At 45.4% G+C, this 25,125-nt stretch overlaps 1 protein-coding gene across 3 annotated transcripts; it reads left to right on the top strand.

The window, feature by feature from the left end:
• The first annotated feature begins 902 nt into the window (after positions 1–902).
• On the top strand, positions 903–23,504 carry C8A (complement C8 alpha chain). 3 transcript variants are annotated; one of them, XM_042030791.1, is made up of 12 exons: positions 903–1,126; positions 3,106–3,202; positions 4,162–4,306; positions 5,426–5,570; positions 7,145–7,334; positions 8,589–8,789; positions 10,092–10,332; positions 14,649–14,777; positions 15,400–15,557; positions 17,599–17,821; positions 19,700–19,860; positions 23,221–23,504. In XM_042030791.1, exons 1-11 carry the CDS (start codon positions 1,014–1,016, stop codon positions 19,849–19,851), a joined length of 1,794 nt encoding a protein of 597 aa, XP_041886725.1. In that variant the 5' UTR covers positions 903–1,013; the 3' UTR covers positions 19,852–19,860; positions 23,221–23,504. The 3 variants fall into 3 exon arrangements, with proteins under 3 accessions (XP_041886725.1, XP_041886723.1, XP_041886722.1); XM_042030789.1 differs by lacking the exon at positions 23,221–23,504 and adding an exon at positions 20,026–20,197; XM_042030788.1 differs by lacking the exon at positions 23,221–23,504 and having other exon boundaries at positions 19,700–20,197.
• The last annotated feature ends 1,621 nt before the right edge of the window (positions 23,505–25,125 follow it).

Below are 25,125 nucleotides of genomic sequence, written 5' to 3' on the forward strand. Positions count from 1 at the left end.
AGTCTCCATAGATCTCTTACTCTTTTTTTTTTAACTGATACCTAATGAAGGTACAGTTTTCTTGTACTTTTTTGTGCCTGCCCAGGGCCCTTAGGGGCATTTTGGAGGCTGTGAAAGCTTGAGGAAACAGCTATGAGGCAACTTGGGCTGTGACCAAGTACCCTTCTCATGGCCATTTTTATTTTCTTCCAACACAACAGAACTAAATATTGTCATCTTGCGACTATCATCTTAAAAACAAATAACCTGTGGTGTTCTTGATTGCTGTGGTATTGCTTTCCTACACTTGTGCACATCCACTAAGATGCCACCCAGCTAAAACCATTAGAGCCACCACGAGCACATGGGTTTGCACGTGATATGGCCACAACAATTTCAGATGTAGGGGATATCTTTCTCCCCCCAAATCACTTTAGAGAACAAGGAATTCAATTTTCATGGTTGCAGTGGCTGTGTAGGGCCATCGAAAAGCCAGGTGATAACTCACATCAGCTTTAGAGGTGGGAAACTGCCTCATGGGGCTGGCAAGGGGAGGAAGCTGAACTGACATTTCCTTCACGTATCTGGAAGGTACATGTTCCTCATAACACAATTTTGTGTTAATCTTCAATTTGCTGTACTGGGAAGCTTTTCCCTGGTCAGCAACCAGACACATCAAAATTACAGGGAAGTCACTGCGGGAAATAACATGAGTTTCCTCCTCCTTCAAATTAAAAGGAGGGTGCAGGCTGGACAAGAAACACACTGCTGCAATAGGACTTGATTGACTTTAATGTGGAAACAGTTGCACAGTTTAATATATTTCCTTGCCAGAAAACAGGGAATTTGTTTCCAAAAGGGCAAAGGCCTCTGGGATGTGTCCTGATTCTTTGTGATTCGATCTGTGCTGCTGTCAATGATTTACCGCAGCATTTCGGAGCCCGGTGGGCTCTGTGCTCCTTCCAGCAGTCCTGAAAACTTAAAAGCTTTGGTTTGCAGCTGATCTATAGCAAACATTTACATATGGCAAAGCAATGTGGAGGAGCCTGGGTCAGCTCTGTCCCTTGATCCTGTCTGTGTGCTCACTGGTTTTATCGCCAGGCCAGGCCACGGCGTGCAGGGAGCTTCAGGCATTGCCTTCCCAAAGGTAAGTCTGCTCCCCTTCCCAGATTTCCATACAGGAATTACCAGCACGTCAGTCAGCCCATCAGTTTTGTCCCAACTTGAGGCATGTGCACAAAGCTACCAGGGAGAAAAAAAAAAAAATTGGCAGTTGCCCAAAGCCCAAGCCAGGCATTGTAATTCCTTCTTAAAGGAACTGTTTGCACAACGGTTTTTCTTTTACACATGACTATTAAGCCTTCTTAAACTTCCTTACCAAAATTACCATGCTGGGTTTGGGCCCTTGAAATGAGTTCTCTATACAGGATGATTTATGAGTTAATATTTTTCATATTCTTTTGCATTATAATTATTTTACATTTGACAACACGAAGCTAACAAATGCATGTGAGCAACCCAGTTTCAGTCCAAGCCAGATCCTCATACCTCAGTTTTTTTCCATGAACAGTATTATTAACCTATCCGAGTGTCACTTGGGCTTTGAAGGAAAGGAATAAACAAGTTACATTCTTTCTAAAGCTATAGTGTCATGATAGGGAAATGGGTGGATTTTTTTTTCTACAGCTATTAATTTCAGGCTTGTTGTAAAGGCAAATATGATTTAGAAGGATCAAAAAAAGGTATCAGTGATAATTGGAACATGGAGACAAGGAGAAGGCAGAAAGGAAAAAAACTGTGGCAGTGATACACTTAATTATGAAGGCTTATTCCGATAATCCCTTTTGAAAATGAACAAAGACGAGATTTTTGATGTTTGATGAACTTATCAAACAAGGCAGAATAATGAAGAGGTAAATGTAAAATCCAATCGAAGGTGAGCCAATTAAGTACTTCGCGAAGTGCTGAAGGAGGCAGCCCACAAATCCTCCTGTCAGAGCAAAAAGGCATCAATACCTGTGTGTCCTCCAGCTCTGGGCTCCTCTGCAGGCTCCTGGGTTTTCATCTCACACACGGATCTGCACCCACAGGCTCCCTTACTGAGATGCTGTGGCTTTCCTTTAGTAAATCTCTCTTCCCCAGCCTCTGATGAATCCCCCATGAGCTCCGTACCTCCCCTAATTACCAATATTTCTTCCTGGACTGCAGTCTTGTAAGTAAAACAGACTGCTCATTAGTTAATCACCAAAATAATAATAAAAATAATAATGTTCTGACTCAGAACAAACCCTCAAAATGCTTTGAAGGCTGTGGCAAGTGCAGGGTTGCATTTGCACGCCACAAATTCTTCCTCAAGACAAAGAAATGGCTCATACAAATGAAGGTTTTAGGAGTAGGGACAGAACTAGAGATTGTAATGACTGGGCTGGGAGACAGGAGAAGTATTTTCCATTTTCTCCTTTTATAATATCCCTTTAATTATTTTCTTCTTCTCAGAGTTTATGTATTTTGCTTCAGAAGTACTCAACCAACAAATTCTTAGTCAGCATCCTTTGTACCTCACTCTCTCAGCACTGTTGGTGTAGCCATTCCCAGAATTCCACAAAGCCCATGGAAACCAGGATCTCCTTTCATACTCGCCAGGAAAAATCCCAATCATGAGCTCACATTGGTGTAAAGAAAGTGATGTCAAAACAGGCTCAGTAGTGATAAGCATCCCTGCTCCTGGAGATTGTGATGTGCTTCTGAAAAGAAAGGCAAAAAATCAGCTTTTCTTTAAAACCTGTCTCTTCACAACATTCCTTCTCTTTTCTCAGGATGTTCGGTCTTATGTATATATTTTGTATATATATTTTTAATTGTAATCCACCTATTGGAATGGGTGAGGATCTCTTGGCAGACCATGAAACCCAAGACAAAATCCCCAGGTACTGCACCTGCAGCATCTGATCAATTCTGATGGTGAATACTTGGATGGGGCACCTTGGGATGCTTCCCATTTCCTATGAAACAGCTTCCTGGTGGAAAAACACACACGCACACAGATAATTTTCCCTCTTCCAGCCTCCATCCCCTCTCAAAACACTGCTTCAAAGACCTTAGACCACTCTCTCTTCCCCTCCCTAGAAGAAGCAGCAGAGATGTTAATTCTCCAGCTCCTGTCGACTGTCAGCTGAGCCAGTGGTCAGGATGGACTGATTGCTTCCCTTGCCAAGAGAAAAAAGTAAGGATCCACTGTAATGTATTCATTTATCTTCAGATGTGTCTGTGATGAGGATGTACACACATTAATTATATATATTATACATATTCATCATTCTGAAGCATCCAGTAAACTCATCCAAATATGATGGAAATGCTCCTCTGCTAGAGAGGCTCTTACTTACCCTGGTGTAAACTGGGGAATAAATTCATTCGAGGCAGCAGAGCAGGAGAAGCAAAATCAAGGCAAATGGTGGAAGAATCAGGCCAGAGTATTTGCCCAAGACTTTCTTCCTTTTCTATCTCAGATTTAATTAAGTATCCCCTGCTTCTTAATGCAAATAGTCCAGTGAGAAGAGATTAGAAGCAGCCTTCATGCATCAGCTCCTGTTCTCATATTTTTATATCATTTCACATATGTCTTCATAGCTCGAGAATTTATTTTCAAATACCTGGCATAATTCTGCTTTCTACTGAGTTTATGTTATCCCTGCATTTTTTGTTCCTGTTCTTATAGGCAGTATATTATCAGTAAATAATATGGCTCTATGGCTCTTCTCCCTTTCCTTACTTTCTTTTCCCTTCCTAGTTTAAAGAGCAGCAATTCTCATTAATAATCCATCAGAAATGTTGCAGGATCAGTGTTGTAATTAGTGTCTGTGTCCATCTGAGCCTGGTGCATTGCAGGACAAAGCATATGCAGCTGGAAAAATGCCATATTTTTCCAAGGTATAAAGCAGAGATATTTTTTAAACTGCCATTCCATTAAACTCCCCTTTATGTTCATGTGTATGAACTCCAGCCAACCTGAGCTCCAAACTCTCTGCTGACTCTCCTCCCTGTATCATGCACAAAGTCTTGAAGCAACATACACACACACACACAAAACCAAGAATATAGACAAAAATGATAGTTTTGATTGTTTTATGGCTTGGGGAGGTGATGTCTCTGGGGGATACAAGTGCCTGTGTCTCTGTGCAGCACCGGTACCGGCGGCTGGTGCAGGCAGCAGAGTTTGGAGGGCGACGCTGCGCAGGGCACCTCTGGGATGAGCAAGCCTGTCGAGCTGAGACAACGTGCACAGGGCCACCACGGTGTGGGCAGGACTTCCAGTGTGAGGAAACAGGTGAGTGAACCAGGCACAAACCCCTGCCAGAGAGGTTTTGGTCCTGGGAGTATCAGTCCCCTGCCCTGGGCAGCAGGAGGGTGAACCAGTACAAGAGAAAGCAGGAAAGTTCCCCTCTTTAGTGTTTTTCCCTCCTTTAGTGATTTTCCCCCCAGTTTTACAGAAATCCATCCATGTCACACTCGGATTTGGGTAGAAAAGGAGGCTGTGTGACATGGAAAATGTGAATTTTTCAGTGGAACAAAGAGAGAAGGAATATTCTGCTCCAACTACTGTGCTGCGCGCTCACGCACCCCTCCGCGGGCACAACGCTCCCGCAACGCGTCGCTTTCTCCCCTGCTAGAGACAGAGTTCAATCATCAACCCAACCAGCAATCTGTTGGGCTGATTTAGTTATTTTTAGCCATCTCCAGCTCTGAGGATTAGGATATAAAACGGCTGTTCTCTGAAACTTTGACTAGCCTTGACAGATTTTTGTTCCTACACAAATGGCTCCAACTTCCATCCTGAGCGTTTAACGAAAATTCTATTGAAAGTTGGAACCAAAGGTCGGCTCTGTGACCAGCTCACCAGCTGGAGCAGGTTATCATCATTCCCCTGGGGTAAATTAAGCAGTGCCAGTTCCGTCCTCAAGGCTTTATCCACACTCCCAGAAGCAAAAGCCCTTCCACGCTGCCTCTCCTGCAAATACCCATTCTTGCACTCTAATTATTGCAATAAACTCCCCAAATGCTTCCTGCAATGGGAAGAGAAAAAATTGCACTTTAATAAGATGGAGTTGACTTCCTTAAGCCAAGGGGAGAAGCTATTCCTATACCAACTTTCCAAGACCATAATTTTAGAAAATTAAGTCAGGACAGAGAGGTGATCTCACCTTGATTCCCACCTGGCAGAAGCCCATGGGAGTGGCCAGCTTGGACTCTGTGCTGTGTTTAGGTCACAAAGACCTTCCGCAGGAGCTTGAAAAAGCAAATTCCCAGTGGAATAGCTCTGTGTTTAACACCCAGCACGACTCCTTGTGGCCCTGAGATGTGGGTGAAAAGCAGCACAATCAGTGCAAGCTGCCAGCCAGGATTTCTGGAGGGCAGATAAGCCACCGCCTGCATCTGTGCACTTTAGGGCGCTGCATCAAACGACATCTTGTGTGCAATGGAGACAGAGACTGCAGAGATGGGTCTGATGAGGATAACTGTGAGGATGAAGATATTGAAAGCCCTTGTGAACATCTGTTCCCAATCCCAGGGGCGGAAAAAGCAGTCCAAGGGTGAGTAATTAATCAATAGCCGCTCCTCTCACAATCAAACCAGGATTATGTTTCTTATATTGCTCTTCCTTAGTAATAACTGTGATCCATGAATTGATAGAGGGCTGTACAGAACCCAAAGGGGAGGTGCTGTCCCATGTGACCATGGGTAGCAACGAGGGTTCATTCCAGCTTTTATTTCAAATTCTGTCTCAGATCTGTTACCTGACCTTGGCCTCTCCCAACCACACTGTACCTGTGATGCCCTCTTTATACTCCTGTACAAATATATTCCAGTTACCTCACAGCTTTCTTCAGTTGTTAAAACTAGTAGACAAAAGCAAACAGCAGACTTTGGAGATGCAGCACCCTGCTGGCATTCATCCTTAAGGAGATTTAACTCCAGGATTTACGACTTCAGAGCACAGATTCAAGGCAGAGAGCCTGAGTTCCACACGAGTTTATGTAAATACTCCTATTCACAAAAAGTGTTTCCCTGTTCAGTTTCAAATTTTGATCAGGTACTGCAGGCAAAAGAGAAATCCAGAAGAACTTGAAAGGCAAATAGTGCACTGCGACATTCTTGTTGTAAATCTTGTGTTTTAACCAAGCTACTGCTTCATTTGGAGAACACGGCCCTGCCTGTGACAGGGGTTGGAACAAGATGATCTTTAAGGTCCCTCCCAGCCCAAACCATTCTAGGATTTTATGAACATGGGCTACAGGATGAGAATGGAGCCAGCTGTTGGATAACTTTCCCATCAGCTCAATGGGACACTCTCTGGAGTCCATGAGATAAATGTCTCTCTGGCCCAGGGCCTGGGACGGTCCATCCAAAGTTTTACAAGGCATGCATTAATTTTCACTGAGAACCCTGCTTAATTCTGCTCTCTGAGGTGTTCCTCCTGCAGAACACACAAAAGCAATGGCATTTGCTGTCTTAATCCTAAAGATGGTTCCCTGTTGAGAAGAGCAGTGCTGCTGCCTAGTTTAAATAATGCTTTCACTTTGGGCCACGGAATTACATGGAATACTAAGTAATAGGAGGGATTTCAGAGGGCAGCAGCTGTGAGGGCTGGAGAGCAGGAAGAAGGAGGAATAAGGAAATAATAAGTGACAGACTTGGCAAAGCACAGGCTTCATGTCTAGGGAGGGTGTTAACTACCCTGAGAAACGGGACCATTATTAAAAAGAAAGAGATGAAATTAAGAGAGAAAATAATTGCAGAGAATGCCAGGAAGCACTTTGTGACAATGAGATGCATTAGGCTCAAGAGGAACCTGGAGGAATTCCAGGACTTTGGGACTTTCATGGCTGTGCTTGCAGGGAGGGGCTGGGCAACTTCACTGATTTCTTCCATTTCTCGCATCTGAGTCCAAACTAATGTCTTGGAAATAAAATGGGTGTTTGTCTCCTGTTATCTTTGGGAAGGAGATAACAACAAGATAACAAAGCCCACCCAACTCTAAGTTCTATTCCAGATCCTCAGGAGGCCTGAGGATAGATAACCTGTAGTGTCAGCAGAACCTGTGACAGAGACTGGGGAAACAAAACTGGAGCTATGGGTAACTTCCTGAACGCTACTTCTTTCCAAGATACAACATCCTAACACAGGAGGAGAGGCAGAACATATACGACCCTGGATTTTTTGGAGGGTTCTGTGAGTACGTGTATAACGGGGAGTGGCGGGAGCTGCAGTACGACGCCGCCTGTGAGCGCCTGTACTACGGAGACGACGAGAAGTATTTCCGCAAGCCTTACAACTTCCACATATACCAGTTCCTGGTGAGTGCTTCAGGAGGCCAAACTTAGCAGCAGTTTCCCAGCAGAAAGCCAAACTTCCCACAAAGATATTAGGTACATTCCATCATTCTCTGTAGGTTGTCTTTAAGGTACCTCAAGGGGCACTTGATGGTGTAAATGTTGGTTTATGGCACGTCAAGGAATTAACGTGCTTTATCACCCAGGCGTCCCCACTGCTTCCTCTGGCCCAGTCAGAGCCAAGGGAAAGGTGTTTTCTCTAAATTCTGCTATTAGTGAGCTGTAGAGCTTGCACCAGCCTCTTGCCTCTCTAGGGATAGAGTTGGCCATGTGTAAAATGGTACCGATGCTGCTGGTTCAATCTTTGAAAGCGTTTTATGTCTATGGCGTGGCTACAAGGGGCATAAATCCCAATTCTGAGTGAGACAGGGATCCTGAAACCCACCACCATGGATCACAACACCTATAGTCCACGAGGTCACATCTGATGTTGGACACTGATCCAAGCAGACCAAGGATTCAGCTTGGGTTTCCCATGTCCTAAGTGGGTGCCTTGGCCACACTGTTGAACATTCATCATGTTTTGTGACATGAATGAATGAAAACACATTAACCCTGGGAAATATTACTCAGTACAAGTAGCTTTCATGTCCTCCCAGAAGGCAGAGTCCCTTAGTCCCCTGTTTGAACAGTGGGGCTGGCTTTTTACAGAGCTGGCAAATGGCACAGCCCAGATTCAGCAGAGCTGCTCGATTCCACGTGCCAGCAAAGCAGAGCTGTCAAGGAAAAGGTCACTTCTCTAAAACACAGGCAAAACAATGTTTGTTTTCTAGCCTTGCCATTGTAAATAGATGTTGATTTTTTTTTTTTTTCTAAATAAATTCATCCAGAAGCAGGCTGGAGAGAAAAAAAAAATCAGTCCAAATCGTTAGGATTTGGCAGAGCTGTAAGGAACTGGAAGAAGGGTTTTATGATGGGAAGTGTCAGGCTGTCTTAATAGGTACCATTACCAGCTCTGGCTTTGAGTGGGTAAACACAAACTTCTTCCCTGCTTGGAGATGGATGAAGCAAAATGCTTGGCTTTATCCACATTTTTCACATATTTCCAAATGAAACGGCAAGGGACTTAATTCCTTATTCCACAATCACTGAAGTCAGTGCTGGTGCTGTCAGGAGCATCACGGGCTTCAACAGAGGTACTATCAGCTCCTTCAAGAAGTAGTGATTGAAAAGGAAGGGAAGCACCTGAAAAATTAATGTCTGCTCCTTTCATTTTAGGCTCATGCTGATTCTGGATTCACTTATGAGTTTTACGACGATTCAAAGGACCTGCTTGACGCCCTTAAAAGTGATAAATCCAAAACAACAGGCTTCACCATTGGAATTGGGCCTGGCAGAGTAGATGTCATGTTAAACCTGGGCCTGACTTTATCAGGTGGCAAAGGATCCCTGAAGAATTTCACAGAATACAATGAAAAGGTAAAAAAAACCCAACCAAATCAGTGATGCATCTGCTCCAGTCGTATCATCTCTGCATCGCATGGTCTGGCTGTAACTTATGTCAGTTTATTCTCTCAAATGCATTTTTTAACACAGGGTAATTGTACCTTAATTTGTTCATGTAATTGCAAATGTATGATCGTTAGTAATCCTGTTTGCTGTTCCTGGTATGTTTTAGCAAACAGGGAGTGGGAATAAAATTGAATTACGGAGTGCCACGGCACATGTCATCTCACCCCATCCTGTTTCATGGCTACATTAAGCGCATAAATTAAAAAATGCTTAAAAGTGACGATGAGGGAGGAGGGAATATCAAGATGCTGATCAAAACAATTATCCTCCGGGAATGATCTCCGGTAGCAAATATATCTTGCTCAAATTAATACGAGCTGCCTCGTGATGGGGAAATAGGCTGCTTTTTACAGGAGGTTAAAATACCACGCTGAAAAAACAGCACCTGGTAATAGGGTGTACTTCTCACACAGGGTTTACATCATGGACTGGCTGTGATGACCTCTTTCCAATCTAATAACATGAGTGCTGGTATTTCCCACATTTACTGTGCCCCATCTCCTCTTCTCTCGTGGCTGCTGACAGAAAACAATAAAGAAGAATTACTTTGATGGTGTTCCAAGTTAAAATGCCCTTAAAAGCTGTTTGAAATGAGCACCATTATAGTATTTACTGTGCCCTTGTCCAGACTCACATGATGTTTGCAGCTAAATGATGATCAGTTATTGGAGGAATCATTTAAAGGGCTGCTCATGTTGCAGTGGAGATTGTCCAAAGCAATGGCAAATATAGAGGTGGAGGCTTGGAGCTGGTGTATATCCAGGAAATTCTCCCTCCATCAGCATCTTCCTGGCCAGGGAATCTCCCCTCTGCTGGGCTGGGCTTGACCCTTGTGCTTTGTCACTGATTGAGGCTGTGAAAAAAGCAAAAAAGGAATAAACAATATGGAAAGGAAACCAGAAAAAGAAATGGCAGAAATGGAGAATGGAGGGGAATCATGTGGAGCCCAAGTCTGATCGTGTTCACACATCAATTAAAAAAAACCCCACAGTATCCAACTCCCCAAGGCCCTCCACCTCCCTCCACAGCACGTAAGAGAGAGACTTTAAAAACAGAATTACCATTATTTCATTTAAACTTGGGCTTGTTTTCATGCCTTCAACATATATGGACAGTCAGAGACTCAGGCTTTCCCCTGCAAGCCTAAAGACTAGAAATTCATTTGTTTAAATTAATGTTGACTGCAGCTCCTCTTTCCTTTACCTACAGGATGTTGGATTCATTAGAGCTGTGACCAAGGTGCAGACAGCCCGCTTCAAGATGAGAAGGGACAACATTGTTTTGGATGAAGATGTGCTACTCTCGCTGCAGGACCTCCCAGACACCTACAACTATGGCATGTATGCCAAATTCATCAACGACTACGGCACCCACTTCATGACATCTGGCACCATGGGGGGTGTCTTTGAGTACATCCTTGTCATCAATAAGGAGGAAATGCGAAGAAAAGGTCAGAAAACCAAATATATATCAAATAATATATCAAAGTATATTCTCTGTTCTCAACTTTCTGCTTTGAACCAGGTATTTCCAACCTGGTGACATTACTAGCCACATGGCCTGGGATTAGCTTGAGTGTCCCAAAATGTGCTTCCTGCGGTAGTTTAGGAAGGAACCTGAGCATTATTTTCTCCATTTTTTCAGTGTCACTTGCTAGTCTTGCCCCATTTCTTGTCATCTTTGTTCACCATGAACGCTGCAAAGCCATCCAGAGCACAGCAAATCAGCCCACTCACATTTTAGCCTGTTGGGAGCGAGGGCTGCAACTCTCTGTAAATGGAAATATCGCACTGCACTCGGCCATACCTCTGCCACTTTACCCTGCTTAGTGCCACATCTGAAGACTAACAGACCCCTGTTAGCTTCAGTTCTCAACAAATTGGAGTGTATGAGGCTGGAGAGGCCTACCTCTAAATCTCAGTTAGATAAAATACCCACTGCAGACACCGAGAGTGTGAGAGTTGCCATTGCTGGTGAGTCAAAATGTAACATTTTTCCTAACCAAAAACATGGGATGCAGAAAAATAAAATGGGATTTTCACTCACTAACCAGGTTGTCAACTTCTGTAAAGGTGTCAACAACGCAATAGATCCCACTTCCCCTAAGGGCCATCACTCTGCTGTGCTGAGGGCACCACTGCCTTGGTAACTCCAGGCCAGACACTGATGCAGAAGGAAATTGTGACCTTGGACAACAGGTGCAAATTGCTGTAACTTTGGTAATTTCAATAATTTTCATGGTTCTGACCCAGATTCTGCCTCTAGTCTGAAATGGTTTGGCCCCATCAGCATTAGGATAACTGTGCACTCCGTATTTCACATTAGCCATGCCAATTTTTCCTCAAGAAATTACTGATTGAGAGAATTTTCATCAAGTTCCTGAACCTCTAATGTTTGGAAACATGATGCCTCTTCAAATCACTTCTTCACTTTGAAGGGTGAGTGATACAGAAGTGAATAAGGTCTTGGCAAGCAAGTCTTCGGGAAGCAGACTGCCAATTTCAGAGGAAGAATTAATCAAGAGCATGTGGAGGGAGGCTATTATTTTGCTTTATCTTGTGCTTGCTGTGTATGTAAGGAGATTTACTGCTACGAGATGCCTTATCTTAGGAAAGAAGGAAGCTGAAGTCCAGCAAAAGACAAAAATGTGCCCCAATAGGGATGTAATTTTCATTCGAATGCAGCACCATTCTGTAATTTTCATCTAATCCAGGCTCTGCCAGGAAGTCCACCCTTACCAAGCCAGCAGTGCTGTGTGTCACACAGTGCTGACCCAGAAGGACCCACCTGCAGTGTGTGATATGCCACTGTCTGAGAGCATTTAGTAAAAAAACCCTGATTTCTCTAATGTTGATCACAGCCATGCTTGGAGGCTGTGTTTGCAAGAGGATTATCCTCCTTGCCTGAGGAATGGTTAGGATCAGGATGTAAGTGCTCAAGTCTTAAAATTAGAGCTTCCTAAGATGAGTGAAGCTCTGAAGATGCATCACTGAGTCCCCACAGGGCTGAGCGTGGCACTGCTTTAGATCAACCACTGCATCCTGAGGGCCCATCCAGCCCACGAGGCTGTTTGCTAAATGCTCTGGAACAGAGAATATTCATTTTTTTCATAGACCAGTGACTAAAGCACAAACTTGGGAAAAAGATCCCTTGGCTGAGTCCTCCCTAAATGAGACACAGCTTAGGTGGCCACTGAGCATCTGGGTCGGCATAGAGCTGGACTTTGAGCATTTAGGAAACCTGAATTTTGAAAATGAAATCACCTTCTCTGTTTAAACATCCACAACTCGCTGCAGAGCTTAGGGCTGCAGTTTTGCTGCCAGACCCATTCCCAGCTTTCAGGCTGCAAGGGCTTATATGGATGTGGTCATGAGTGAAATAAATACATATGTCAGAACGAGGTCCCTCGTTGCTCTGCCATCAATATTTTTCATTACTTGTTTTTAAAATAGATTGTTATGGTTCTATTATTTAGCAGAAAACAGTATAATGTGTTCACACATTACAAGAACATTTATGGGAGGAACATTATGCGCGGAGTAAATTAGAAAGAGTCTTCATATATTCTGATTAATTCAAAATGCAGCAGTAAATCTTATCACTCGAGCACATTTAACTATCGCAAATTATATCATATAAAAAAAAAAACCCTATCAGGGCTCCCCCCCTCAAGTGCCAATATTTACTGTGGCAACCCTTTTGCAGTGATAACCACTTTTCATTTATCAAGACCCGATCCTGCTGCGACCAATAGCGAATGGTATCGACAGCCCCTCACTGAACATAATTACTCAACGGGAACCATGGCAAATCAATTAATCAGGGTGTTCCTCAAGTTTAATTTTATGGCACTCCAGCACCAAGATAAGCAATCGCTCATGTTGCTTTGGGTGAATGAACTTTACCCACTGTGTTTACAACTGTTGAACAGTTTAGTACAAGTAATTGAGTGCTGCACATTTAATCTTTCTCAAGGGCCCAGTTTTGCAGTGGGATGCAGTTCCCACTCAAGTCTGGAGCATGTTTCAGCTCTCACCAGTTTGAAGCCAGGACTTGCAACCCCTTTCTCAGGATGCTGAGAACTTCCCCAGGCTTTGGATCCACCAGGCCAAGGAGCAGATCTGTGCCCCGGCTGGCTCCAGTGAGCCTCTCCTGCAGGGTGTGCAGAAGGGAACAAGTGTGCAGTTGACATCCCAGAGGGACCTGGACAAGCTCGGGGCCCATGGGAACCTCATGAGGTCCAACAAGGCCAAGCGCAGGCCAAGGAAGGGGATTCTGCCCCTCTGGTGAGGCTCCATGTGCAGTGCTGCACCCAGCTCCAGGGTTCCCAGCACAGGAGAGATATGAAACTGCTGGAGCAGGTCCTGAGGAGGCCACAAAGCTGATTAGAGGAGTGCAGAGTCTCCCCTATGAGAAAAGGCTGAGGGAATTTAGGTTGTTCCGCCTGGAGAAGAAAGGGCTCCAGAGAGACCTCATTGCAACATTGCAGTACTTACAAGAAAGACAGGTTTTTATCAGGGCCTCTTGTGATAGGACAAGGGGTGATGGTTTTCAACTGAAAGAGGGTCAATGTAGATTAAAGAAGCAATATTTTACAATGAGGCTGGTGAAACACTGGCACAAGTTGCCTGGAGAGGTGGTGGATGCCCCATCCCTGGACACACTCAAGGCCGGGTTGGATGGGGCTCTGAGCAAACTCATTTAGTTGAAGATGTCCCTGCCCATGAAGGGGAGGGGGCTGGACCAGATGGCCCTTAAAGGTCCCTTCCAAGCCAAACCATTCCAGGATTCCACAAAACCAGAGCTGTGAGTGTTTGAGCAGTATTTTCAACACAAGCAAGGCAAGGCACTGCTCCCCAGTGCTGAGGTGAGGCCATTCACCAGACAATGCTCCAGGTCAGGGCTTGGACAGAGGTTCAATCCTCAGACCATTAAACCACAACCCACAAACCCCACTGAGCTCTGTGCCTCCTTTCAATACCATGGTATTGATCACCAGGCTCCTTTGTAAAACACTTAAAGGTCCTCTGACAAAAAGAGCAATATAAAAGTTACCTATTACTTACAATACCTGCATTTACTGAAATCAATGGACTTTTTAACTACCAAAGAAGACGGCCTTATATTTGCAGTACACTGAAGTGCTTACATAAAACCAGGCTGTATGAAATATGCACATTGCTTACCTTGGTGAAACCACCTCATTAGTTCCCTTCTCCCCTCTGCAGTCGCTTCATGGGTCTCCAGTTACATATTTTCATGATGTATGTGGTGGTGCTGGCAGCAGCAGGCAGCAAAGCTCTGGCAGCTCTCAGCACACAGACCTTTTCCAAGTTACTACTTACGGTGCTGCCTAAGCCATTAATAGGTGGGTCAGATCCTGAGTTTAGGAAAATTAGCGAGGATCTATTAATTTCAGCTGCTGTTCCCAGCTTTACCCTAGTTACGGTTAGTCTGTAAAAAGAATAAAGGTTTGTTGTTAAATATATAGATCAAACAGGACGTACGTGCCTGACGCCTTGCGTTAAGATTTTTACTTTCTTCTAATATTTTCTAAGGAAACAAGTTTTACACCTATTATATGATAGGCCCCACATACCCCAATAAAATATTGGGGTTTTCCACTGTGCTCTGCCCAGAATAGCTCTTGACTTCAAAATACAAGCCATGAAAATAACTGAATCTTTTCTTCAATTATAGAAAAAAGAAGTAAGAAAACAAACATCATGAGTCACTGAATTTACCTGTCTACTTTTTGTTTTGCAGCCATCAGCACCGAGGAGATAAGTGCCTGTTTTGGCCTGTTCTTCGGCATGACAGCCAGGAAGGAGAACCTGAATCTGAGTGCAGCTCTGACATACTCTGACTGCAAAAAGAAAGGATTTCGGAAAGCTGGTACAGCAGCAGGGCAGGGGTCTGTTGAGGCACCTTGGGTCACTTGTTTTGGTCACTTGGGCATGGGGATTTGAGTAGGGTCACACAAGGTGTGAGGAAGGGAGCTCTGGTGTCATCGCCCAGAAGAGGTAGGACAGGTAGCAGAAACTTTGAGTCCAAGTCTCCAGGAGTACTGATCCCTCTTAAAAGAGCAGGAATTAATGCAGCAATACCATATTAGAAACAGAGGCAGTGGGGTGGATGGGAGGCTGCAGTCCTCAGCAATGACAGACTGGGCATGCACGGCAACTAAAAGAAGTCAAAATTGACTATAAAAAGCACTCAAAGAGGGTAGGAGCCACCAAATTTGTACATTTCATAATGAGCTATAGACAGTGTAACCTACTGCCCATGTCCTACCCAGAAACCAAGGCTGGAGGGGTGCAGGTTCTTCGGGTCTTATCAGCTTAGAGGATTTGGGATGAGGGCTCACCCCACAAGCAGGGAGCACTGGGCTGCCATCGATCCCAGGAGCCAGATCCCTGAGAGCCCCCTGCACGACTGATCTCACCTCCATTTAGCAGTTTCTGGAGCCTGTGTGGAAACAGCAGCTAAATAATACGTGTGTAATTCAACTTTCCAGATTCTGAGAGCCACAGTGCAGTTGTGGAAGATATTATTCCCCGGATTAGAGGAGGAGATACCAGTTACAGCGGAGGGCTCCTGAACAGTTGGGATGGCAAAATGTATCATCACTGGGGAAGGTCATTAAAATATAATCCTGCTGTTATTGATTTCCAGGTAAGGCTTTTCTGCAGTTGAAGAAACTCTGCCGCTCTAAGGAATGAAAGTGTAGTCGAGCAGATCATTTCGTATTTTTATTGTGATCCCATCACAGAACAAGATTAAATGTAATGGGCCACTGATCTGGTAACCTCTTATTCATTTCACAATGGGGAGTACATCTCCCACCGACTGCATCCACAGGGAGACAGACAAGGAGCTTAATGCTGGATTAGTGCCAGGTTAAGTTTCTGATGTGTTCCCCAACAGCTTCACAATGAACTACAGTTGTATTCATCCCTATTATTCTCCCTGGTGCTGTCCGCCCTCCTGTATAAGCTGGGGACTCACAGGGGGCTGGGGAAAGCGTTTTGTTTCCCCCCACACAGCAAAGGCTCTGCATAGACAGCCCCCCTCCAGGAGTTCTCTGAGCAGGGAGCTCCTGGATACTTTGTCAAGTGTGTCCTGTCTTTCCCCACACTCCACAAAGAGGGTCTGTGGCCATAAAAAGCAGCAAGGCTCTACTCTCCCTTTTGTTCCACTGGATGCCCCATAAAATGGGAAGATCACTGAAGCACCTTATAGGGCTTCTGAGGGGGGGAGGAGATATGGGCAAGCAGAGGGGATGGAAAGGGACAGAGAAGAGCAACCCTACAAAAAAATAATCCAGGGTAGAGCTGGCAGAGGCATGAGGGGGTGGCCACAACTCCTCAGCTGTGGTCAGCAGGACCACAAGTACCCCAAGACGCCAAGATCGCGGATCTGCTCCAGGAGCAGCTGTGGCATGTGGGGGAAGGACCTCTGTCACGGCAGGGACATGCTGCCATTTCTGTCCCTCTTGTCTTCATCTGAAAGCAGAAAGCTCTGACAGAGAGTGGGAGAAGGGAAAATGGATTTGGGAATTATCTGTGTTATTGGCAGGGCAAGAAGGACTGTGCAAGCTTTCCTGGGCAGCACCTCGGTGGCGGAAAGATCTGATAAGACTCAAGTGCTTTCAGATCCAGCTTCAGGTTATTCACCTTTTTGCACAAGTTCCCATCAATTCTGGGCAAAATTTCTTGCAGTTTTCCAGTAAACCATGCACTGACCTCTCTCTTGGCTGCTCCAGAGCTGAGCAGTCACCTTGCAACTGGAGCGGCCGATAAGCGCTCGTGTCCACTTCAGCAGCTCTTATCTGCAGCCCCCTCAGTTTGTCAAACAGGCTTGTGCAAATTTGCCTAAGAGCTCTTCCCAAAGCCCAGCTGATCCTGATCTTCCCCATGAATCACTCTCACTGTGCCTTGCACAGTGAGCTGACACCCAGCTCTTCTCTGGAACAAATTCCTGGCCTAGACAGAGAGCGTTTACACAGCTGCATCGATGGACAAACATAAATAAGTGTCCTCAGACAGTCCCAAGTTTTTAGCTTTAATGCTCATTTGAATATTAATATTCAGTTGGGCAAGTTCTAATTGCAGCTGCCCATACTGGCCTATTTTTGCTGACTGGTATACAGGAACTGGATTTTGCTGCTGGAAAATATGATGAGCGAGTTACATTCCCAAAGCTGTAGATGACAGTATTATTTCACTACATCAAAGGGCAAAAAATATATAGGCAAAATTCCTCATTCTCAGCATTTACTGGATATTTCACAATCTGGCCACTGCAAATGATAGGATGGCAATAAATTTTGATGATACCCTCTGTCCAAAGCTCTTACCAAAACATTTTCTTCAAAAAGGCAAAAAGCATGCAAGAATCTCAGGGATTGTGACAGCACTAAGAAATCAGTCAAAAAAACAGGCTTACTGGGGTGTTTTAATTTATCATTCAAATCCATACTAAAACTCCCAAGCATGTCCAGAAAAGCCAATCTCACACAAACCTCCAGGATGAGGAAGGTTTTGGAACGGTGGTTTCTCACTGGGGCAGCAACACATTTGCATGATGTACATGCAGCTGTCGAGGAAGACAAATGAGTTTTTCCCGAGTCCTGAATTCATCCAGCAATGTCACTGCATCCCAGTTGATGCCCAGCTGAAATTGTTTCCATGCTATCCATCTCCATCCCCCACAGCTGCAGCCCATCCACGAAATCCTCCGCAGGAGCAACCTCGGCCACATGGAAACCAAACGGCAGCACCTGAAACGGGCTCTGGATGAGTTCCTGCTGGAATTCAACCCCTGCCGCTGTGGAACGTGCCAGAACAATGGGGAGCCTGTCCTGGTGGGAGACACCTGCTCCTGCCAGTGCCGCCCTGGCTACAGAGGCCCTGCCTGCGAGCAGACTGAGCGCCGAGGTGAGAGCCCAGGGTGCAGCAGGGGAGGGGCAAAGGCAGCAAAGGGGATGGATTTCCCCCTCCATATGGCTAATCCAACAGCTCCTGGCATCCACACATCAATCCCACCTTCCCTTCTGTGTTTTGTTGCTGCGTTATCCTGAGCAGCCCTGCAAGAGACTGAGTTTAGCAGCTGAGGACAAAGGGGAATGGCTTTAAATTGAAAAAGAGCAGGGTTAGATTAAAGAAGAAATTCTTCGCTGTGAGGGTAGTGAGGCCCTGGCACGGGTTGCCCCATTCCTTGAAGTGTCCAAGGCCAGGTTTGATGGGGCTTCCTGCTCTAGTGGAAGGTGTCCCTGCCCCTGGCAGAGGGGTTGGAATTAGATGTTCCCTTCCAACCCAAGGAATTCTAGGATTCTATGGCTATTACAGAGTAGTGGAAATGAGGGTGTGTTTAATCGCTGGATTAAATCCAGGAAATCCTCTGGAGGGCTCATGGCATGCCACTAAGGATGGCTGCTCCGAGGGGGAGAGCATAAACCTCAACAGACAGAGAGGGGAGGGAAGGGGAAAGGCTCAGGTGAAGCAACTGCTCACACAACGTGCCACCAAAAATGCCGTTTTAGTAAAAAATTGCTACATCACCAGATTTCCCACCCCCTCCTGGGATGCGTTTTGACTAGAGGGAAGTGTCTATTCTGGGGTGAAAAAATATGTTTTTCTGAAGTGACAGGCTTATATTTATGTTTTCTTTGTCACTTTCTATACTATCCTGAAAAGTTAAGTGGGTAGCAAAAAAAGCCGAGGTCGGAACAGGCTCTTTCATTTCCAAAAAAAGTTGCAGTTCTCTCTGGATATTTTTGTCCTGATTCATGATGACAAAAAAAGTCTAAATCTCAGCACATGAAGCTGGCAGAAAAATCCATCTTCAGAGCAGTTCCACCAGGCAGAGCTCCAGGCCTTCAACCGTGGGCTCACCAACAGAAAATCAAAGCCGTGATAAGGAGTTGGAGCAGAGCTGGGGAGACAGTTTTTGAGGCTGAATGCCAAAGCTTAGCTTCACTGACTGCAAAGTGGGTTTCTTTAAAAAGCTCAGGTTCTTTAAGTTGTTTCCAAATCTCAGGAATTTGCTTGGGAACCTCAGGACCCACCACCAAAGCAGCGCACTGAACTGGCCAGCCCTGTGCTCCTTGATTTTGCCAACAGTGGGGACAGGCACACTTCTAACTCATGGGCAACTTTAGTTTCAAATTTTCACTTCCAAAACTCATTTAAGACCAAACTAAATTTTCTTTTTTTTTTTAAAAAGCACAATGTTTCAGCAGATGGAAAACCCAGCTTTCCAGCCAGCACTAAGTAAGAGCACACACATCCATTTGCGCTGTCTGGATTAATAAACTGCCCAAGCCAGGCATGAAGGCCAGATGAGTAAATAAAAAACGACAGTAAATGACAGCCATCAAGCATTCCCATCATTCAGGAGCACTGCTATAATCCATAGTATCGACCGCTCCTGACAACTCAGTCTGTACTGTAATGAAAAAGCTTTGAAATGACCCATCTCCAAAAGGACTTTTCACAACATCCCCACAACATTCGGGGACTTTTGTCCCTCTGCCTTGGTCAGAGGTGAGGAAGTTGCTGCAGAGAGAGCTGTGAGCTACCCTTTGGGAAAGGAAAACCAAGACACAGGCTTTCAAATGAGCTGAGAAGGAAAAGAAACAACTGTTGGTGTTTGGGGTGATGATGTTTCATCTGCCCTGGCTTCGAAGTGCCTTGATCTAAACAGCCTGCACACAGCTGGGATAGAGCAGGGAGTCCATATCCAGAGAGGTTTCAACCAGATCTGAAATCCCTTTTTTTGGTCTGTTTTTCCCTTTTTTTTCTGTGTGTCTGCAGGTGGAGAGACGGATGGGCGTTGGAGCTGCTGGTCGGGCTGGTCGCCGTGCCAGGCAGGGACGTCGCGGCGCAGCCGGCAGTGCTCCAACCCTGCCCCGCAGCACGGTGGGCAGCCCTGTGCTGGGAGAAACCTCCAGAGCAGAGCCTGCTGAAAGCCCAAGGTGCCTGGAACAGCGTGGTTTGGAACCTGGGCTGGGCCATAAATACTCCAGGCATGCTATGGAATTTACCCCCGGGAGAGATAATTGATTGGTAAAGTGTTTCTATACGTGCTGAATTCACTGTGTAAAACCTGACCAACTACTCCCGTGGTTTTGCCCCACCAGATGGGATGGGAGTCCCACCAGACAGGATGGGAGCCCCACCAGTGCCCAACACCACTGCTGCAGCACAGGAGATGGCAGAGAATCCACCCAAAGGAGGTGGTTTTGCTGCGGGGTGACCGCGGCGCTACAGCGTGTCATGAAATAAATTCACTGCGAGTGTTTACATAACTAAGCCTGACTCTGAGGGAGTTTATATGTTTCCCTTTGGGAAACACATGAAAAGCTCACGATCTATGCAGTTGGTATTGACATATGTACCATGAAAACTTTTGGAAGTTGGCACTGTCAGATTTGTAAGTCCAGCATATTGGCCAGGGCTGGATTTCCTGCAAAGCCATATGCTGCTCTGCATGGAGAAGGCTTCAGCCCAAAGATGCTGAAGCATCACCACAAAATGTAAGCCCGAGCTGATGAGGAATTTTAAATAAGTAAATAAAGCAATAAATAGAGAGGCTCGAACGCAACCGTTGGGCAGAGGATGTTCCCACACAAGCAAAGGCTTTTGCTCTGTAAGATCAGTGATGAATTGACTATTAGCACGCAGGCATTTTATCTCCCAGGCACACAGAGCCTGAGAAGATGCTAACAGGCTGCTTGATTTAAGGGGCTTTTTTGAATGTGAGACGTAAATCTCAGCACAAGAATGCACACAGTATTGAACTGTGTCCAGAGACCACAGCGAGAGCCAGCAGCTCTCTCTTCTTAATGAACTGCCACAAAAACCTGGGATGGACGGAAGGCGAATGGCACTTCATTTTACTGAGCTTTTCATTACGGGGGGAGAAGGGGGGAAAAAGCCCTGAGAAGGAATCAGCCATTATGAACAACAGCACCAAAACCTCAAAGCACAAAGCAGCCCTTCTGTAGACATTTGAATGGAGAGAGGGAGTAGAATGGAATAGTGGTTTAGTGAAAGAAATTGCTCAGGTGCTTGGAAATGCTTGTTTTTCAACTGTGTGTCAGTGGGGATTTACAGGCTGACACTCAGCTGATGTAAATCAGTGTTGCCCCTTCACTGCAGCTGATTTATGGCACCTGAAGATCTGGCCCCATATTTTCTTTTGTGGGCATGTTTGCCAAAGGCCAATTTTTTCACCACTTCTCTTTTGCTTGTAAATGAAACTACGGGCTGAAAACAACAAACCATGTTGTCTCGAACCCCGAGATGGATTGTTCTGTGAAAAATCCCTTTGCTGAGGGGCAAAGCCATGGCCTTTTGGGCCAACTTTGCTATTCCGGGTGAAGGAGCTGTTCACCCAGAGAGGAATTTGCTCCTGAGGGCTTGAATTTGATGTCTTCTGTGTCAGGAAATGCAGCAGCATGAAGCACCCATGGATTGGTGTGACTTAGACATCGCAGAGGAATGTGAAATGTAGGATCACAACAGGTGATTTAATGAATGCTGCTTGGCATTGGGCTGCCAGGTTATGTGAAACACGAGGCAGGGCTCTTACAGCAAGGACCAGTTTGGCTCACAAGCAATTCTTACCTTTACATCGACTTCTTAGGACTCAGGAAAATGCCTGCAAGTAAATGAGTACAAAGTCACCTCAGTCAGAAAGCCAAGTACGCTTCTTTTTTGACCAGAGGGGAGAAATTAATGAACAGAGAGATCTGATGCCTTGGAGGCTGGGAAAAGATGGGGTCTGCAGGAAAACAACCTGCATCCTCAGCTTTTAGAGCTGTTTCTGGAAGGATAAATCACAAAAGAACCACAAAAAAACCAAAACCAAAACCAAAAGAATAAATCCAAGTGATTAAAGAAACTGCATGCAAAATACCACCATGAAACATATAAACAAGAGCAAAAAACCTATGTTTTACCTGCAGTTGTTCATTCTCATCCCTTACCTCATAGCCCAAGGCACTGAGACACAAACCCAAGGGCTTCCTTCAAACACCAAAGGCAGGTGGGCAGTGCCCCCCTCCTCCCCCTCCACCCCAGGGCTCAAACATTCTCTTGCTGAAACCCAGGAGCAGCGAAGCTGAAGTCAGAAGAAAGGAAGAAGCTGCCTGTAAGGCCTGGGAGAAAAAAAACACAAAATAAAGAAGAAAAGATTATGAGCAATTACACATTTACAAGGGCAGTGGAAGAAGCTAATATATCTCGTGCTGAAGTGGGCAGTGGAGGGTTGTGCAAGATGAGATAAGAAGCAAAAATGTGTGTTTCTTAGTTAAACTAAAAGCTTAGAGGGTACAATAAAATGCTGCAGTTCCACCCGGCTTCTAATGAATGGATTTTCCCCTCTTGCACACTGACATACATTTGATATAGTTATTTATCCTATATATTTCTGGCGGCATATTTCCCAGGAGACCTTGTTTATCTCGCTCGTAAGCGCATGATGGATGTATGGCGCTTTGGATAAATGGTATCACAATCAGATATTTTTATGGATATAGGCAAACTGGGTTATTAACAAAGGAAGGGCAGAGAGGAACCAGCACGCAGAAGAAAATAGGAAATGATTGATGACAATACACCTGAGGTTGCAAGGTGTAGGCTCCAGATAACCAGCTAACAGAAGAGGAGATAAGGGCAGTGCTTGAGACAGAGCTGTTTTCTACCTCGGGGTCAATGTCACGTCGGCTGCCCCAGCTCCTGCGTCCCTCTGAGCCTCGGAGTTTGGAGCAGGCAGAAATTCCCTGGCAGGAGCAGCTCAAAAATTGTTGCCTTCCTTTTTATACAGTGGAATGCACAGGCACAGGGAGCTACAAAACATTTAATCCCACCACAAAAACCTGAAACAAAAGAAATTCCAGGTTCTGGCGAGTTTGGGGAGGGACTGGTGTTTGTTCTCTGTCATGCCCAACACAGTGGGATCTGTGGTGCTGAACTACAAGTAAGTAAAAATATTTGTTTATACTGGCAATAATGACAGTATTCAATGCTAGCTTTCTGATTTACAGAAGCAGGAGGTATCAAAATGGGATATAAAAGGAAGATAAATCTGCAGGCAGGATTTGACCTGAAGTCTGGCAGTTGTGCTGGGTGCTCACTGGGCTCTTCGGCCACCAGGGTAAAACCAGGAGTTGGAAATCTGGGGACTGTTTACACCTCTGCATGGACTTTCTGGGTTGCTTTCAACAAAACATCTCCATGTGGGAGAGAACCTGGGCAGGAACAACTGCATCCATCTAGCAGTGGGAGAAACAGGAGCGTGGTGAAGTAATTTAGCAATACTGAATTTGCAGGTCCCCAGCTGCAGCCTGGACCACGTTCCAGCCTCACAGGTAAAGTGTCTGCGTGATACGACACAACAGGGAGCACATGAATCCAGGCTGGAAAGCAGTCCAGAGTCCCACTGCTGATGGAGACATTAGGGGTGGCAAGATTCAAGCTGGTTTTGTCCTGGGAAAGCTGGATATGGCAATTACAACTCACCTGAAACACTTCTCTGGGATTTTCCGTAGCTGCTGTACCACAGCAGCAATGTCTTCAAGCAGGGAGGTGCAAATAAATACAGCCTCTCCGTGTCTATCCTCTTCTTTTCCTCAAGAAAACTTGTGAAAATACAACATGGGACGTAGCAGAGCCCACTGAGACCACTATCTTAACCAGAGGGATGGGCTAGAGCAGCACAAGCAGAGCTGAACACGTGCACAGCCGCCTGCAGCCTTCCCGAGCCCTCACACGTGGGTTATTAATCTGAACTTACACTGGGAGTGAGAGTTAGGAACACCAGTAAAAGATGGTACCAAAATTTAATGTGAACCAAAATGAAACAATAAAAGCTTCAGCACAGTATTTTTTATTGCCCCCCAGGTTATAATAAATCATTAGGTAGGCGAATCAAAGCACAAAATCACAAGGACAAGATAAAGTTATGTCCTTTATGGGAGGCTTTTAAGCCTACAGGCTGAATATTCAACCAGTGCTGAACTCATTCTTCAGTCAGACTATCTTGATGATCTTGACGACTGTCAAATCTCTCCTCTCTTCCTCCAAAACCCCGGCTCCCCAAATATACAAGCTCAGGTACTGCCACCACTTCAAAAAATCTGGGTTTTTCTGATTTGGGAACAATTCAGGTCGCTACACTTGGCTCTCCTTGCCACAGCAGTGGAGAGAGGCACCACTGCTGTGTGTTTAACCAGCTTGATGATCAGGAAAGGTGGTTAAATTTAAAAAAGCCACTTGACTCATCTGAGAAATGTCCTTAATCAGATTACACCGATGATTCTCGAGAAGGGCAGGCAATGACACTGCAGCTTGTGTCCTCAGAGGCACCCATGAACCATGCTCAGGGTCCTCATCTCCAGAGCTCCTACACAGCCCCTGCAAAACACTTGGAGGAATATCCTACTTCACACAAGCAGTGACCTCTTTGATCATGACCCAAAAGAGAATCTCTGGGCAAATTTCCATCACACAAAAGATAGTGCAGCTATGCAGTGGAAAAGGGAAATGTTTTGGGTTGGCAGCTAAATGATGAAGCCCATAATGAGTACAGAGCCCTCTTGTTTTACATATGCAATGTGCTCTGCCTTTCTTAAAGCTGTCACAGAAGCCCTGTCGATAAGTGTGGAGGCGGCATGAGGGCTACAACTAAATGCATGTTCCATTGTTCAGATGTCAGGGAGCCTGAGCTGCTCTCACAGGAATTACATTCAGACAACGTCAGTCTGAAAGGAAAGGAACGGGCAATACCAGCCCACCATCAGCAGCTCTGCTAAAAACCCTTGGAAGAGAGTTTGACCTTGCAGATGTTAGAAGACTCACAACACTCATGAGCAACTTTGCACTGGTGGAATTGTCTTTTGGAGCAAAGCTGTCGCTGGTTATTTTGCAGCAGGCCCGACCAAATGTTTTTGCAAAAACTATTAACCACCAACAAAGCTGTAGGAGGCAAGGCCCTGGAATGATCCAGGCTCATGGAATGGTGCACAGTGTTTTAAGTTCCTCTGCTGTTAGACCCAGACTGGGACACACAGCTCCAGGGATGGCAAACCATTCAGTCTGTCTCTTTTCACAGTGAACTCTCCCCAGGTCAGATGTCCCACCCTGGGTGGACTCAGCAGCAGTGGGAATACTGGCCTTTATGGGATCACACTGATGAACCAGAGCTTGTTTGGGGCAAAGGCAGCTACTAAGGGCAG

This window comes from Corvus kubaryi, unplaced genomic scaffold (genome assembly GCF_017639235.1).
Source record: "Corvus kubaryi isolate FWS band 111438036 unplaced genomic scaffold, C.kubaryi_AGA036_p1.0 37334, whole genome shotgun sequence".
NCBI lineage: Eukaryota > Metazoa > Chordata > Aves > Passeriformes > Corvidae > Corvus > Corvus kubaryi.